General features: G+C 38.2%; 4 protein-coding genes and 1 non-coding gene across 5 annotated transcripts; 2 read left to right on the top strand and 3 right to left on the bottom strand.

Moving 5' to 3' along the window:
- Positions 1-1,432: 1,432 nt before the first annotated feature.
- On the top strand, positions 1,433-4,352 carry LOC111800266 (probable galacturonosyltransferase 12). Its single transcript, XM_023683884.1, has 6 exons — positions 1,433-2,190; positions 2,268-2,323; positions 2,416-2,574; positions 2,843-3,433; positions 3,593-3,895; positions 3,982-4,352. The coding sequence occupies exons 1-6, from the start codon at positions 1,980-1,982 to the stop codon at positions 4,264-4,266; spliced, it is 1,605 nt and encodes a 534-aa protein (XP_023539652.1). The 5' UTR covers positions 1,433-1,979; the 3' UTR covers positions 4,267-4,352.
- Positions 4,353-4,439: 87 nt separating this feature from the next.
- Positions 4,440-5,919, bottom strand: LOC111800276. Its single transcript, XM_023683895.1, has one exon. It carries the CDS (start codon positions 5,612-5,614, stop codon positions 4,583-4,585), a length of 1,032 nt encoding a protein of 343 aa, XP_023539663.1. The 5' UTR covers positions 5,615-5,919; the 3' UTR covers positions 4,440-4,582.
- An 89-nt stretch (positions 5,920-6,008) lies between these two features.
- On the bottom strand, positions 6,009-10,063 carry LOC111800285 (transcription factor ILR3-like). Its single transcript, XM_023683906.1, has 5 exons — positions 9,597-10,063; positions 8,107-8,169; positions 6,923-7,000; positions 6,650-6,812; positions 6,009-6,462 (listed from the first exon to the last, which is right to left on the bottom strand). Exons 1-5 carry the CDS (start codon positions 9,737-9,739, stop codon positions 6,202-6,204), a joined length of 708 nt encoding a protein of 235 aa, XP_023539674.1. The 5' UTR covers positions 9,740-10,063; the 3' UTR covers positions 6,009-6,201.
- Positions 10,064-10,533: 470 nt separating this feature from the next.
- Positions 10,534-10,606, top strand: TRNAA-AGC. The gene has a single exon. It is a non-coding gene; the product is annotated as a tRNA-Ala (tRNA).
- A 503-nt stretch (positions 10,607-11,109) lies between these two features.
- Positions 11,110-12,066, bottom strand: LOC111804894 (2S albumin). The gene is made up of 2 exons (XM_023689713.1): positions 11,663-12,066; positions 11,110-11,285 (listed from the first exon to the last, which is right to left on the bottom strand). The coding sequence occupies exons 1-2, from the start codon at positions 12,015-12,017 to the stop codon at positions 11,215-11,217; spliced, it is 426 nt and encodes a 141-aa protein (XP_023545481.1). The 5' UTR covers positions 12,018-12,066; the 3' UTR covers positions 11,110-11,214.
- Between the last annotated feature and the right edge of the window lie 1,673 nt (positions 12,067-13,739).

Below are 13,739 nucleotides of genomic sequence, written 5' to 3' on the forward strand. Positions count from 1 at the left end.
TCTTGCTCCCTGAATAAACCTAATCCATCCTTGCAATCAGTAAGAGACGGCCTCGAGACTAGTGTTTGATTTCTATGGCTTAGCCTTTTTATTGAATTAGAGTTCAAGCCATAAATTTGTTTACTAACTGTGTTTCTGCTGAATTCCTAACTTCAATTCAATATTTTGAATTTCTTGGGTAGTACGAATGACTATTTTGATTAGTTTCTGTGTTATTCTCTCTTCAAATTTCAACTGGTGTCTGTTTGACCATTCATATATCTCAGATTAACTTTGTGAATGTGTATTGGAATTTGGAAGTTGTTCAGCTCGACAAGGAAAAAAAATCATCTCGAATTATGTTTTCATCTCAATTTTAGAGCATGTCACTAGAAAGATGATGAACATCAAAATTTCATTAACAAAAACTATAAATTTGACATCATTAGTATATTTATGTTCGACTATCGATGTCACACATATACATGTGGATAAAGACTTCATGCCTACTCTCATCTTGGGATTACCATTTCCTTTATGCCAACAAAAACAGAAACAAACACCATTAACGAAGCTTGCTTTAGCTCCAAAATTTTCACCTTTCCCAATATTCTTTTCATAAAAGTTCATTCAAATGGAAAGTTTGTTGATCCAGTTATGTAGATACTAATCAATGCACACTCTGAGTTCAAAGTAGATTTAAGAAAAAGCTCAATACAAATCATGCACTATAAATTTGTGAAAACAATCTGCACAATCCAAGCAACAATTTGCACAATCCAAACTTACCGCTAGCATATATTGTTCTTTTTGGGTTTTTCCTTTCGAGCTTCTTTTCAAGGTTTTAAAAACACGTTTGCTAAGGAAAGATTTTCACACTTTTATAAAGAATGTTTTGTTCCCCTTTCTATTCGATGTGAGATCTCACAATTCACCTCTCTTCAGGGCCAGCGTCCTCGCTGGCACTCGTTCTTCTCTTCAATCGATGTAGAATCTCATGGTGAGTTCAATAATAAGTCTGGTGGTTGAGAATGTACAACACGATATTGATGATAGGAACAATCCAATCGAAATTTCCCTTAGTGATGATCAAAACATGGAATGATCAATCAGTTTTCAAGAGAAATTTAATGGAGATTATCATGAGTATTGGTTTGATTAGGGAGAACTTAAGAGAGTGTGATAGCTTGAATCAACTTAATCACAGAGCAAACATGCAACAGAAGGAAAACAAGAAGGTTAATGCATTTTCACTCCAACAGCCAAAGACCAACCAAACCTTCAGATGAGAGAGGGGAGAAGTCTTTTTCTATTCAGAAACCATGTTCTTTCAGAATGCTAAACTCTCTGTAGACTAATCTGTAAACCTCAAGCCAAACTGTGAAATCTCACATCGATCAGAGAGGAGAACGAACCATTCTTTATAAGGGTGTGGAAATCTGTCCCTAGCAGACGCGTTTTAAAAACCTTGACGGGAAGCAGAAAGAAAAAGCCCAAGGAAAACAACATCTATTAACGGTGGACTTAGACCGTTACACAAACACCGGACCCTCCCCATCTCTGTTTCTCATTTGAAGTTCTTTTCTTTTTCCCTTCTAAAGAAAGTTTGAAGTAATATTATTATATTCTTTCTGAATTTCCCTTCATGAAAACGAAAAGAAACCAGTAAAACAAACATTGCTTCTTATCAGTCCCATGTCTCTTTCTTCTTAACAACCCCCTCTCCCTCCTTTGAATTGGAAAAGAAAAAAAAAAGAACAGACAGAAGAAAGCAGAAACATCTAGCCCAAATGCTAAGCAAGGTTAGGTAAGAGATAGAAACCTTAAACACCATCAAAAACAGCATATCTATTCTCTGGGAGATTGTCAAATGAAATAACTGTCTCAAGGAAGAACTCTTCTAACCTGGCTAGCTTTCCTAGGATCTGGATTTCACTTCGCTTTGCTGTTTGTATTTGTGTTTTTTAGCCATAGAAGTTGCTTTCTTCTGTTAGAAAACAATGCAGCTTCATATATCACCAAGTTTGAGGCATGTCACAGTGCTTCCAGGCAAAGGGGTTAGAGAGTACATCAAAGTGAAGGTTGCATCAAGGTGGGCTTCATATCGAACGCTTATCTATTTGCTTCTATTCTTCACCTTCCTTCTCCGGTTTGTGTTCGTGTTGACAGCAGTTGATACAATCGATGGGGAAAGCAAGTGTTCTACTCTAGGTACATTCATCCTCAACTTCTCTCTCTCTAAAAGTATGGCAGCTTCTAGTAGTCTAAACTTCTTGATCTTATGGTAGGTTGTCTGGGGGAAAAATTAGTCCCAAAGCTTTTGGGGAGAAGATTGGAATCAGAAGTAATCTCCAAACCTCTGCCGTGAAGGCATAATTCAACGTCTATATATGCACTGTTAATGAACTTTCTATATTTTGTTTGTTTTTGGTTCAGGTTCCAGATGTCATGTATCAAATATTGGATAAACCCATGAGAAAAGATGAACTTCAAGGAAGATTAGACAATATCCCACAGACTTTAGAAGACTTTATGTCTGAGATCAAGGAAAGCAAACCAGATGCAGTAACTTTTGCCCTCAAACTCAGAGAAATGGTTATGATCTCTCATCTCTAAGTTTATGATTGTTTGTTATCCTTCAACCTCTTGAAACATACCCAGAAACTCCAATTCTGTTGGTGTTATGTGTGTGAGGATAATTGAGTGAAACAGAGTTCAAGAGTTTTTACTCCAAGATCAAGGGAGTTATGACAATCATTTAAGAAACAAATCACCACTGTCAGAAATTTGAGCTGGAGTGTTGATATTTTGTAGGTTTCATTATCATAGAGGTGTTAATGTGAATTTATTGTGTATTTTGCAGGTTAGCCTTATGGAACAAAGAACCAGAACTGCTAAAATCCAAGAATACTTGTACAGGCATATAGCATCTAGCAGCATACCGAAGCAGCTCCATTGCCTTGCCCTCAGGCTTGCTAACGAGCACTCGACCAATGCAGCTGCTCGCCTCCAGCTTCCTTCAGCTGAACTTGTGCCAGCCCTTGTTGACAATTCCTACTTTCACTTTGTCCTAGCTACTGACAATGTGCTTGCTGCATCTGTCGTTGCCAAATCCCTCGTTCACAACGCTTTATGCCCACAGAAAGTTGTTCTCCATATAATCACCGAGAGAAATACTTACTTCCCTATGCAAGCATGGTTTTCCCTTCACTCTTTGTCGCCTGCAATTATTGAGGTTAAGGCATTGCATCATTTTGATTGGTTTACAAAGGGGAAAGTCCCAGTTTTGGAAGCAATGGAGAAAGATCAGAAGGTCCGGTCACAGTTCAGGGGAGGGTCCTCTGCCATTGTTGCAAATGAGACCGAAAACCCTAATATCGTTGCAGCAAAGTTGCAGGCACTGAGTCCTAAATATAATTCCGTGATGAATCACATTCGTATCCACTTACCCGAGGTAAAGGAATTCATTCTACACCCTCATCGTCTTTCTGAAAGCGGATTTCTTCCATATTTTCTTGGAAAATGTCAAGAAAGTATTCTATCAAAACTCCTATACGACCTATCTTTTAATTTTACTACGTGAATGCTCATGAACTGCACATTCTCTATGCAGTTGTTCCCAAGTCTCAAGAAGGTCGTATTCTTGGACGACGACATTGTGATTCAAACTGATCTTTCACCTTTATGGGACATCAAGATGAATGGGAAGGTTAATGGAGCAGTGGAAACATGTACAGGAGAAGATAAATTTGTAATGTCGAAGCGATTAAAGAACTATTTGAACTTCTCCCATCCTTTAATAGCAGCAAATTTCAATCCTAATGAATGTGCATGGGCTTATGGGATGAACATCTTTGATCTTGAGGCCTGGAGAAAGACTAACATAAGCCTCACATATCATCACTGGTTGGAACAGGTAAGCTCAATTCAATAGTTTGTGCTACATTGTTTATCCTACATTTCCAACATATTTTGGCTGAATGGAAACTGTTTCCTATGCAGAACTTGAAATCAGACCTAAGTTTATGGCAGCTGGGGACTTTACCTCCAGGATTGATAGCATTTCATGGTCACGTTCATATCATCGATCCATTTTGGCATATGCTAGGCCTAGGGTATCAAGAGAATACAAGTTTGGCCGATGCAGAAACTGCGGGAGTCGTCCACTTCAATGGCCGAGCAAAGCCATGGCTTGAGATAGCCTTTCCACAGCTCCAGCCATTGTGGACAAAGTATATCAACTTCTCTGATAAATTTATCAAGAGCTGCCACATACAAGCTTCCTAGGTTGGGAAGAAATTTTCTACAACTATATGATTACTAAGTACTTCGATACCGAGTATGGATGACGGTTGCACCTCTTACTTTCGGATCCTCCTTGCTATTCATTATTTTCTCTATTCCCATCTTTCAATGCTATTAACTTTTTGTTTCCCTATACACATAAAACCCATATACCATTTCCAAATTTTTGTAGATTTATGTAGTTTAGTCATGTTACAAGATTGAAAAGCAAATACATTCAGTGTAGATCAGATCTAAAGGCAAACAGGTGATTTGTAAGACAATGACATGAAATCAGAACACAGAAGTTTAACAAAACTTACTTTTTCCCAGTTACATTTGACACCAAGTCCTTCAAGAACTTTGCAGACTTGGTGATGGGTGAATTCATGGCCATCAAATTGTACAACACATTCTCGACTTCTGTGATCGATGGCCTCGCCTTGAACTTCGAAACCGCCTTCAGTTCTCCTCCGTCCTCTTCGACAAGCACATTCCATAGCTCACCACTCAAAACCCCATTTCTCACACACTTGAAAATCACCCCTTTTCTCTTGTTCAAAATCCCTTGAACTTCCAACCCCATGAAGGAATAAATGACATCAAAGGACCCAACAAATCCACTCAAGTCACCAAATTCACTCTCCTCCTCAAATGCCCATTTGGGGTTGAGAATCACCACTGGATTGGGATACAAAAGATCAGTAATACTCTTTATAGTTCGAATTTGAGAAGATTCTGGCCCCAAAAACACTGCCACAACACTAGAATTCGAAACTCTGGCATCTAACCCATCCATCGAGGAAATGTCTATTTGTTCAATTTGATCTGAAGAACAAGAAAGAAAGGCTTTACTGGCAGCATCAGCCAAGACGGGGCTTGGCCAGAGGAGTAAAATTTTAACAGGGGAACCTTTTATCTTAATGGGAAGGTCCCCAAACATCTCAAAAGCGAGCTCAGTTAAAGACCTGGGCGATTCATCAATGACCGGAATCTCGACACGGAATCTGGGCTGCTTTGCTTTCTTGACGATCCTGCCGGGAAATCTAATGTTGTTGAGGGGCTTTTGGAGTGTGGTACAGAGGCAGGTTTTGGCCTGAGAAATGGCTTCTTCTTTTGAGGTGGGTGGGGTTGAAGAAGACAGAGAGGAATGAACTGTAGCAGGGATTCTTTTTAATTTGTGAGTTGCATGAGGATAGAAGGAGACCTGGAAATGGTGAATTGGGAAAACCTGAGAAGCCGGAAATGTTTGAAGAGGGGAGAAATTTTTGGTGGGGAGTAGATTGGGGAATGGGGAAGAAATAGCAGCTTCGGTGATTTGGAAAGGAAATTTGAGAAGATCGGTGGCCATCTGACGAGAGAAAACAGGAGGGAACTGAGAAACTAATTGTTCATCAAAGCTCCAGCAATAACCGGATAATGTTGCTCCGCCGGGTAGAACGTTAGCAAACAGATATTTCTTTGTCTGGTTTCAATTAATTTCTATGGACCTACTATATCGTGATTTATCTAAAAATCCCGCAATCACAATTAAGACGATTGAAATGAACTTTTTATCATTTTGGAGGAAAGATCCCGCAAAATGTTTCTGTACTTGAGAAAGGGCCAGCGGATGATACTCAAGAGGGAAGAAAAAGAAGAGGAAATTCAGTCTCTCTGGCTGTAATGCAGGCAAACATCACATTGTTATGCCTATTCTTCTCATGAACATTCATATGCTGGATTAACTTATTCACATTTTTACATGTAAAAACCAGCATTGATTCCATAAATAGTCTACAGGTTGCAAATACAGTCAAGATCAATGATTCCACCATATTATCCACCAGTTAAAACGAAGTTTTGAAGTATGTGTCAAGAACAATGGTAGAATCAGTACAAATGTTTGGGTCAAAATATGCAATCCCAAACCACCCTGGTAGTTTTCTGGCTGCCTAATTAAGCAACAGGGGGTCGAAGTACGTGATCTTGCGAGGTGTCAACAGCTGCAGGTGGCATGAACTGCCACATGGCAACTCCTGGGTAGCCAATGAATGGAACCAACTTGTTTCCAGGTGCTTGGCCTTGTGCAGCAAAAGTTGCAGGGATGGCTGGAGGCATGAAGCCAGGTTGTGAATTCGTGGCTTTTAGTTGCTGCTCCAACTTCTCCTTCTCCAGTTTTAGCCTATGCTTCTCATCACGAAGCTCATTCTTCTCAGCCTAAAAAAGTGGGAAAAGTGAAAATTTGAAGTCTTATAAGTACGCAAATCAAAATCCTCGCCTCACTAATGTTGCAGTTTGCAAGATTCTTTCAAGTGGAATTTACTAATGTAATGGAAATACTTGGAGATTATACTCAGAGATTAGAGTAAGTTTCTTCTCGGTTAGATAATTGTACAAGACCTACCTTCAAATCTTTAATCTTCTCTAGTAGGCTTGTATTTGAGTCCTTCAACATCTGGGCTTCACCGCGTAACTGAGTGACCATTCGAACAGCATCAATCAAAATGGCAGCCTTGTCGGTCTTCAGTGCCCTTCCAGGCTCCAGAGTAGCACCCAATTCCAAAAATCTGTCAAGTTTCATATGCTCATTCCTTATAGAAATAAAACATATGCTTCTCGGTACATGCATATGCATTATCATGCAAGTGTGAGAGAGAGAAACAAAGAGGAGGATTACTTGTCATTTAATCTGTCCCTCCGCAGCTTCTCCCTACATGCTTTTGAGCTAGATGCACAACTTGATTCAGTTCTGACCCTGCAGCGTTTTATTTGATTGCTCGTTATTTATTCTCCTTTTCACTCCCCTTTGGGACAGGGGGAGGAATAGGAGGCTCAGTAATTTGTTCAAGAAAACATACTTGTTCTATATGTATCGTTACAACCATCCATATAGATTCCTTCAACTCTAATAATGTAATGTAATTGAGTGAAAAGTTAAATTCAATTGCTATATGAAATTTTCCCCTAAAAGAAGATATCTTAACAGTTTGCAAATAGTTCTTTCTTTTACCGGACTTATAAGAATAGCAACCAGACAGTAAGAGCTGGAAACGGCCTCTCCTCCCCTAACCAAATGAAATCTTAATCTGCCTCTCAGCTTCATTTGCTGAGTTTAGGGAGTCAAAATGTGCCGAGACTCTTTGATCTTCGATTGTGTTTCCACATACGGAAAATTTTCCAAAACCTTATTTTTATTATTTTATAAGTAAATAAAAAAAGAGAATGGCTGGTATTTGGCAAATAGGAAGAAATATAAAGAAATTGAAACGAAAGAGAAGAGAAAAACACTGGAAGAACCAAACTTCTGTTAAGGAAGTATGAAGATGGCCACTTTTGAGAGAGAATCTTTCACTCTCTCAAAATACTCACTCACTCTTTTCTACCTTTTTATAACTTCCTCTAACTTGACTTGCATACGTGATTAACTTGCTATTCATAGGTATATGAACCTTGGACCCAAGTAAAAAGATTTTTCGATGCTCTTCTTGGATCTTAGAATATCCTAGATATTTCTAAGGTGCATCTTTATCTAAAGTAATTCTCTATAACACCTAGGACCCAAAGGATAAGCTACAATATTTCTAGATTTTTTTCCAAATACATGTAGATACTCTAAGAAGCTTCTAGATAGTTAGTGTTGCCTTTTATTTTAACATGATACATTCTCTAGAGTATACCCACTTGTCACATTAAGGTTTAACTTGTTAAACATGTTCATTTCCCCTTTTTTCTATCATGATGCTATGTCTAATCTTGGAGGCTCAAGAATATGAAAAATACACTGAGAAATTGGATTACAGAAAAGCAGGGAAACTAACTAGCAATCAAAGAATCATCAAGAGCCAAGAGGTTGGTATTTACCTCTTCTTTGAACCAGGCTCCTTCAGGCCATCTGATTCCAACAATGATCCTTCAATTTCCGCACTAGTAAAAGATGTAGCAAAAAGTTTAATGAGTAAACGCAAAAATGATATCCCCCTACCAACCACCACCATGAAAAAGCAAAATTTAATGAAATGGTAAAATAAAAAAGACAGAGAGGATGAGAATATATGACAGGAAAAATTGCAGATGAGAGAGAAAGAGAGAGAAAGATAGTTCTTTTTTTTAAAAAAAAATATTAAATGCAATGACATATTTCAAAAATAAATACTGTCCAAAGACAGTAACCAAAGGATTAAGTCACTGTTCCATATCAAAGACTGGAGGCACAAACACAGGAAAAACTGTACGAGTACATTGGCACTGTCTCCGTTAACATAGTAGAAATGTTAATGTTGAAATAAATTAAAAACAACAACAATTCAAACAAGCAAAAAGTTAAGTTAAAAACAGGTCTCAACATCTTCCATTAATTCATAGATGCTAGTCAAGCAATTTGAGAAATAAACCTGAGGAAATGAAGTCTTGAAAGACAGGTAAATTGCAAATTCATGCCGAGGCTGGTTAAATAAGATAGACCCTTTACTTCGATCAAGTTATCTTTAGTCGTCGAAGTACTCATATAATCGGTATAAAAGTCTCCAAAATGAAAGAAATTAATAAAGAACTGAATGTCTAACATGAAAAGAGTAAAGACTATAAGAGAAAACTACATTTCAAAAGATTAAACGAAGATCACACATAGTTTCTTTTAACTAAACTAATTATATTTCAAGGGGATTATTTAATATGATCATATTTTCAGGTTATTATTCGTCATTTAAGCTTCAATAAATGATTAATTTAAAGGTGCCGATTACTCCCCTAGTTAAAGGGGGAGAATGGATTGTAACAACACTTGAAAGGGAAATTTTTTTATTATTTATATAGTCAGCAAGAGAAAATGACTTTGACCAAGCTAGAGGATGAAATGAAATAAGTAACTTATACTGCAGATTTTAAACCTACCCATTTAAATTTACAACCTACAAGCTTCGACTAGAAAGCCAAGAACATGAAGAAACTAGATAGAAATCTCAGATATTCTCAAACACGTGATCCTGTTTCTTCCCCTTACATGGTAAATTAGTTACTAAATTTAGATATTAAGGAAAGTTGGAGATGTAGACACAAATCTTCTGATTATCAAATTCGAAGAAGCAAGGTCAAGTTTCAAGTCCCAATCAAGTTCTTTCATAAAGAAAAAGTTGCAGCGACTACTTTCGAGCTAAAGATGAAATCAAACGACCATCTCAAATCCCAGCACAGTCGAATCCTAGATCACAACTAGAAGTCCGTACATGCAGACTCGAAGGAACTTTCACACACATAAAAATCCAAGTAAAAGGCCAGTAAGGTTCAACGGAGCAATATATGATTGTCAAACGGATAGAACAGGAAAATCAAAGAAAATGAGAGAGAAATAAAACCTGACATCAGAGGAGGCGTTGAAGGGTTGCATGGACCAAGAGAAACCGGCAGTAGGTGCAGAGAAATTGGCATCATCAGGAACAGGAATATCATCGATTAACGCATAATCAAAGAGCCAATTGGTGGTTTCAGGGGATACCATATCGCGTTGATGGTGATTGAGCAGGAAGGGCGATGTTTCCAGCGTGAATTTTCGTCGAATTGAAAGCAGTAAAGTGAAAGAGAGAAGAGAGAGGCCAGCGTTAAGAGAAGTGTGTCGAAGTTGAAGCCAAAAATGTATGAACAAAAATGGAGAATCTGAAATGGGATTTGGGGAATATGAGAAAGAAGTGGTGGCGGTTAGTCGTCGGAACGAGAGATTCGTCGCCTCCGTCACTATGTTGATGATATTTCCTTATGGGCTTTTCAGGTTTTAATGGGCCTTCATGTCACTCCAGAATCATTTCCCTCTTAATATTATTTTCAATTTTCAAGACTTTCTTAAAATCAATTCTATTTTCTCTTTTATGGGATGAAGATTTGAACTTCTGACCTTCCGATTTAATAATAGTCGTTCAAAAATTTGGAAGTATGCTCGAAAGCATACGAATATGTAATTTAAAAGAGAAATAATGGGAGGAGAAGACAGCCGATGCAAGCTAAGCACTTGAGAAAAGACAAATAAATTAGCTTAGCTTGCATAAAAGGGTATGAGAATGATTCCCATTAAGTTGGATGGTGATTGGGTAAAGTTTATGGAAATGGTAGTGGAGTTGGAATTTTCCTATTTTATTTTAATATTATTATTGTCCACACTTCCATGCCCTCTTTATTGGGTTGTTACAACCTTTAACTTTCATTGGTTCCAATTATTACCTTATTTTAATGTATATTTTCAATACAAACAAAATTACTAATCTTACAAATTTAGTCTATACGTCTCCAAATAAACAAAAAGGGGATGTAGCTCAGATGGTAGAGCGCTCGCTTAGCATGCGAGAGGTACGGGGATCGATACCCCGCATCTCCACTTTCATTAATTCCCTTTATTTTGCTTCTCTCTTCTGCGCGGTTTTGTCGGGGCATTTTTTGGGCCGCTTAAATTCTCACGTGAAAAGGGCCGAGGTCTTCCCACATGGACTCCCTCAATTATGGGCTTGGCCCGGGTCTTCCCACATGGACTCCCTCAATTATGGGCTTGGCCCATTATCAGCAAGCCCCACTCTGAGCAAAGTTACATAAAAACGAATTAGCAAAAATGGGTTTTAAAAATGGAGATGCGGGGTATGGATCCCGAGCGAATACCCCGAGCGAGCGCTTTACCATCTAAGCTACATCCCCTTCATCATTGTATGTCCCCTTGATTAGTTTACGTTATTAATGTTACATTTGGGAGTCTTTTAAATTGTATTGGATAACATAATTCATCATTAAAATCTATCCTCTTATCCTTAGGATTTCAGTTTATTTAATTATTATCATTGTTGTCTGAAGAGCAGTCATTATTATAGTAAGCAGCAAGCAGCAGAGGAGTAGTAGTGATGGCAGAATTCATTAGTCTTTATTTATGAAAACATAGGACAAAAGGCACACGACCATGTGCTGTTCTGTTCTATTGTGTTGTGTTGTAGTTGGGGCTTAGAAGTCGCATCGCTGTGGGCGAATTCCGCACATGGAAGGCAAGTTCCTAGCCTTCTGTAGCATCTGCCTTCCTTCTTGGCCACGTGCCTGCCTCTGCTCCTCCCTAGCAATCTCCTCCAACATATCGCACCGGCACTCCTCATCCACATTCCTCAGCTCTCTGCAGCACTCGTCGAAGGACCCTCCTTCCCTCCTCCATGGGTTCTCGATTCCCCTCATCTGCAGCACCTCCCTACTCTGTTGCCTCAGGTACTGCTCGCAGCTACGGAGCTCCTCGCGGGCGCTCATCTGGCGGCACCTCTCCTCTCCCCCTCGCTTGTTTTCCTCCACTTCCACGGTGGTGATGGTGGTGCGGTAGGCGTACGCATCTGCAACCAGCAGAGCCACTGCGAAGAGGGCAATGATGCTTGTGAGTCTGGCCATTGTTGAAGAAGATGTTTATTTNTTCCTTCTTGGCCACGTGCCTGCCTCTGCTCCTCCCTAGCAATCTCCTCCAACATATCGCACCGGCACTCCTCATCCACATTCCTCAGCTCTCTGCAGCACTCGTCGAAGGACCCTCCTTCCCTCCTCCATGGGTTCTCGATTCCCCTCATCTGCAGCACCTCCCTACTCTGTTGCCTCAGGTACTGCTCGCAGCTACGGAGCTCCTCGCGGGCGCTCATCTGGCGGCACCTCTCCTCTCCCCCTCGCTTGTTTTCCTCCACTTCCACGGTGGTGATGGTGGTGCGGTAGGCGTACGCATCTGCAACCAGCAGAGCCACTGCGAAGAGGGCAATGATGCTTGTGAGTCTGGCCATTGTTGAAGAAGATGTTTATTTATTTTTATTTTTTTATGGATGAGCGTTGTTTAATTTGTAATTGGTATTTATAGGGAGTGGGGAGTGGGTGCATGTAGGGAACGTGGAAGGAGTGGTTTTGTATTGTTGTGGGTTTGTGTAGCTTGTGAAGGTGTAAGCTATGGTGGAGTTGTGTGCTGTGTTTCTGCTTCCACGTGACGGTAGCCATGCAAATGCCGATGCCGTATGTGTCATGATGCTGGCATTGGGAGTGGGATTTTGTGTCCAAATGGCAGTTTTTATTTTCGTTACTTGGGGGGTGGTGGCGTATGTTGTCGTTTTGCTATGCCAACACCACTTATTCCATTACACTTTTAAAACACCCAAATTTTATATTTATAATCATTTACCAAATCAAATAAGATCATCATAGAAAGGAAATGAAAAAAAGCAATATATAGATTGATAATATTAATTTATAATTCCAAGTCAAATATGATATATATAGTAAATTGAAATGAAAAGCCTAAATATACTCAACAATACAAACTATTAACTTATAATCAATTGTCAAATATGATATCTACCGTAAATCGAAATGTATATACATCACTTATCCTATTCTATCTAGGATCTCAAAGCGGTCTACCAATCTTGAGCTCATTTTACCCTTCTTTCCAGCTCAATTTACCCTTTTCAAATCTTAAAACCCCTCTCGCTCACCCACAATAAATTTGAGGTTCTTTCTATATGGAAGTTTGATGGTGATCATATGGATTAGAGTATTGAAAGGAAGAAGATGATAAGAGGATTTGAAAGCCATAGAGAAGAAAGGATCGGGTTGTTAAACCGAAAGGGCTCTATACCATATGAATGTTTGCTGAATCTACCACACCTAAATAGTGGTGAAAGCCTAAATAGTGGTGAAAGTTCTCTTATTTATAATCATTTACAAAATTCAATACAGAAATATAGCAAATAATATGGAAATAACAGGAAAGAATAATAAATAGATACTAATAAAAGGGCAAATATGTAAGTCATAATGTGAGGCAAATATCTAGATATTTGACTTATAATAGACGGAAAATATCTAGATATTTGACTTATAATAGACGGCAAATATCTAGATATTTGACTTATAATAGACGGGCAACTGTCCTTACAGCCGTCTACATCGACCTCTTCTTAACGCCCATATAGCCTCAAACGATGTCATCTGAATATCTAATTCTCAATCTATTCATCTCATCCATTAAGTATATGACGTGGATTGAGGTTGGATTTTGTGTTTCTTATAGGATACCAAAGCCAACCAAACGTACTTAGAAATGTTTGTACAAAAAATTAGGAAGAGAATAGGCATCATCCTAAAATTTTAAAGAAGTAATTATTCTTTTATATATTCAAAAACTATTTTTAAATTAAATTATTTAACACCATTATGTGATTTTTATATTTATTAAAACTCTATTTTAAAAATTATGGAAAAGCAATAAAATGGGAACAAATATTAGCATCAGGCTTCTTTATTTCATTCATTTTCAGAATAACATGGGTTTAATATCAATAATATTATGTGTATTAAAATTAAATTATTTCATATCAAATTAAAAAAAAAACCATAAGTAATAATAATAATAATAATAATAACAACAAGAGAATTTAATATTTAAGAGGATTAACTAACGACGACATTTTATTCCACAAAAAGAAAAAAAAAAAAAAAAAAAAAAAAAAAAA

Source organism: Cucurbita pepo, chromosome LG01 (assembly GCF_002806865.2).
Source record: "Cucurbita pepo subsp. pepo cultivar mu-cu-16 chromosome LG01, ASM280686v2, whole genome shotgun sequence".
Classification (NCBI taxonomy): domain Eukaryota; kingdom Viridiplantae; phylum Streptophyta; class Magnoliopsida; order Cucurbitales; family Cucurbitaceae; genus Cucurbita; species Cucurbita pepo.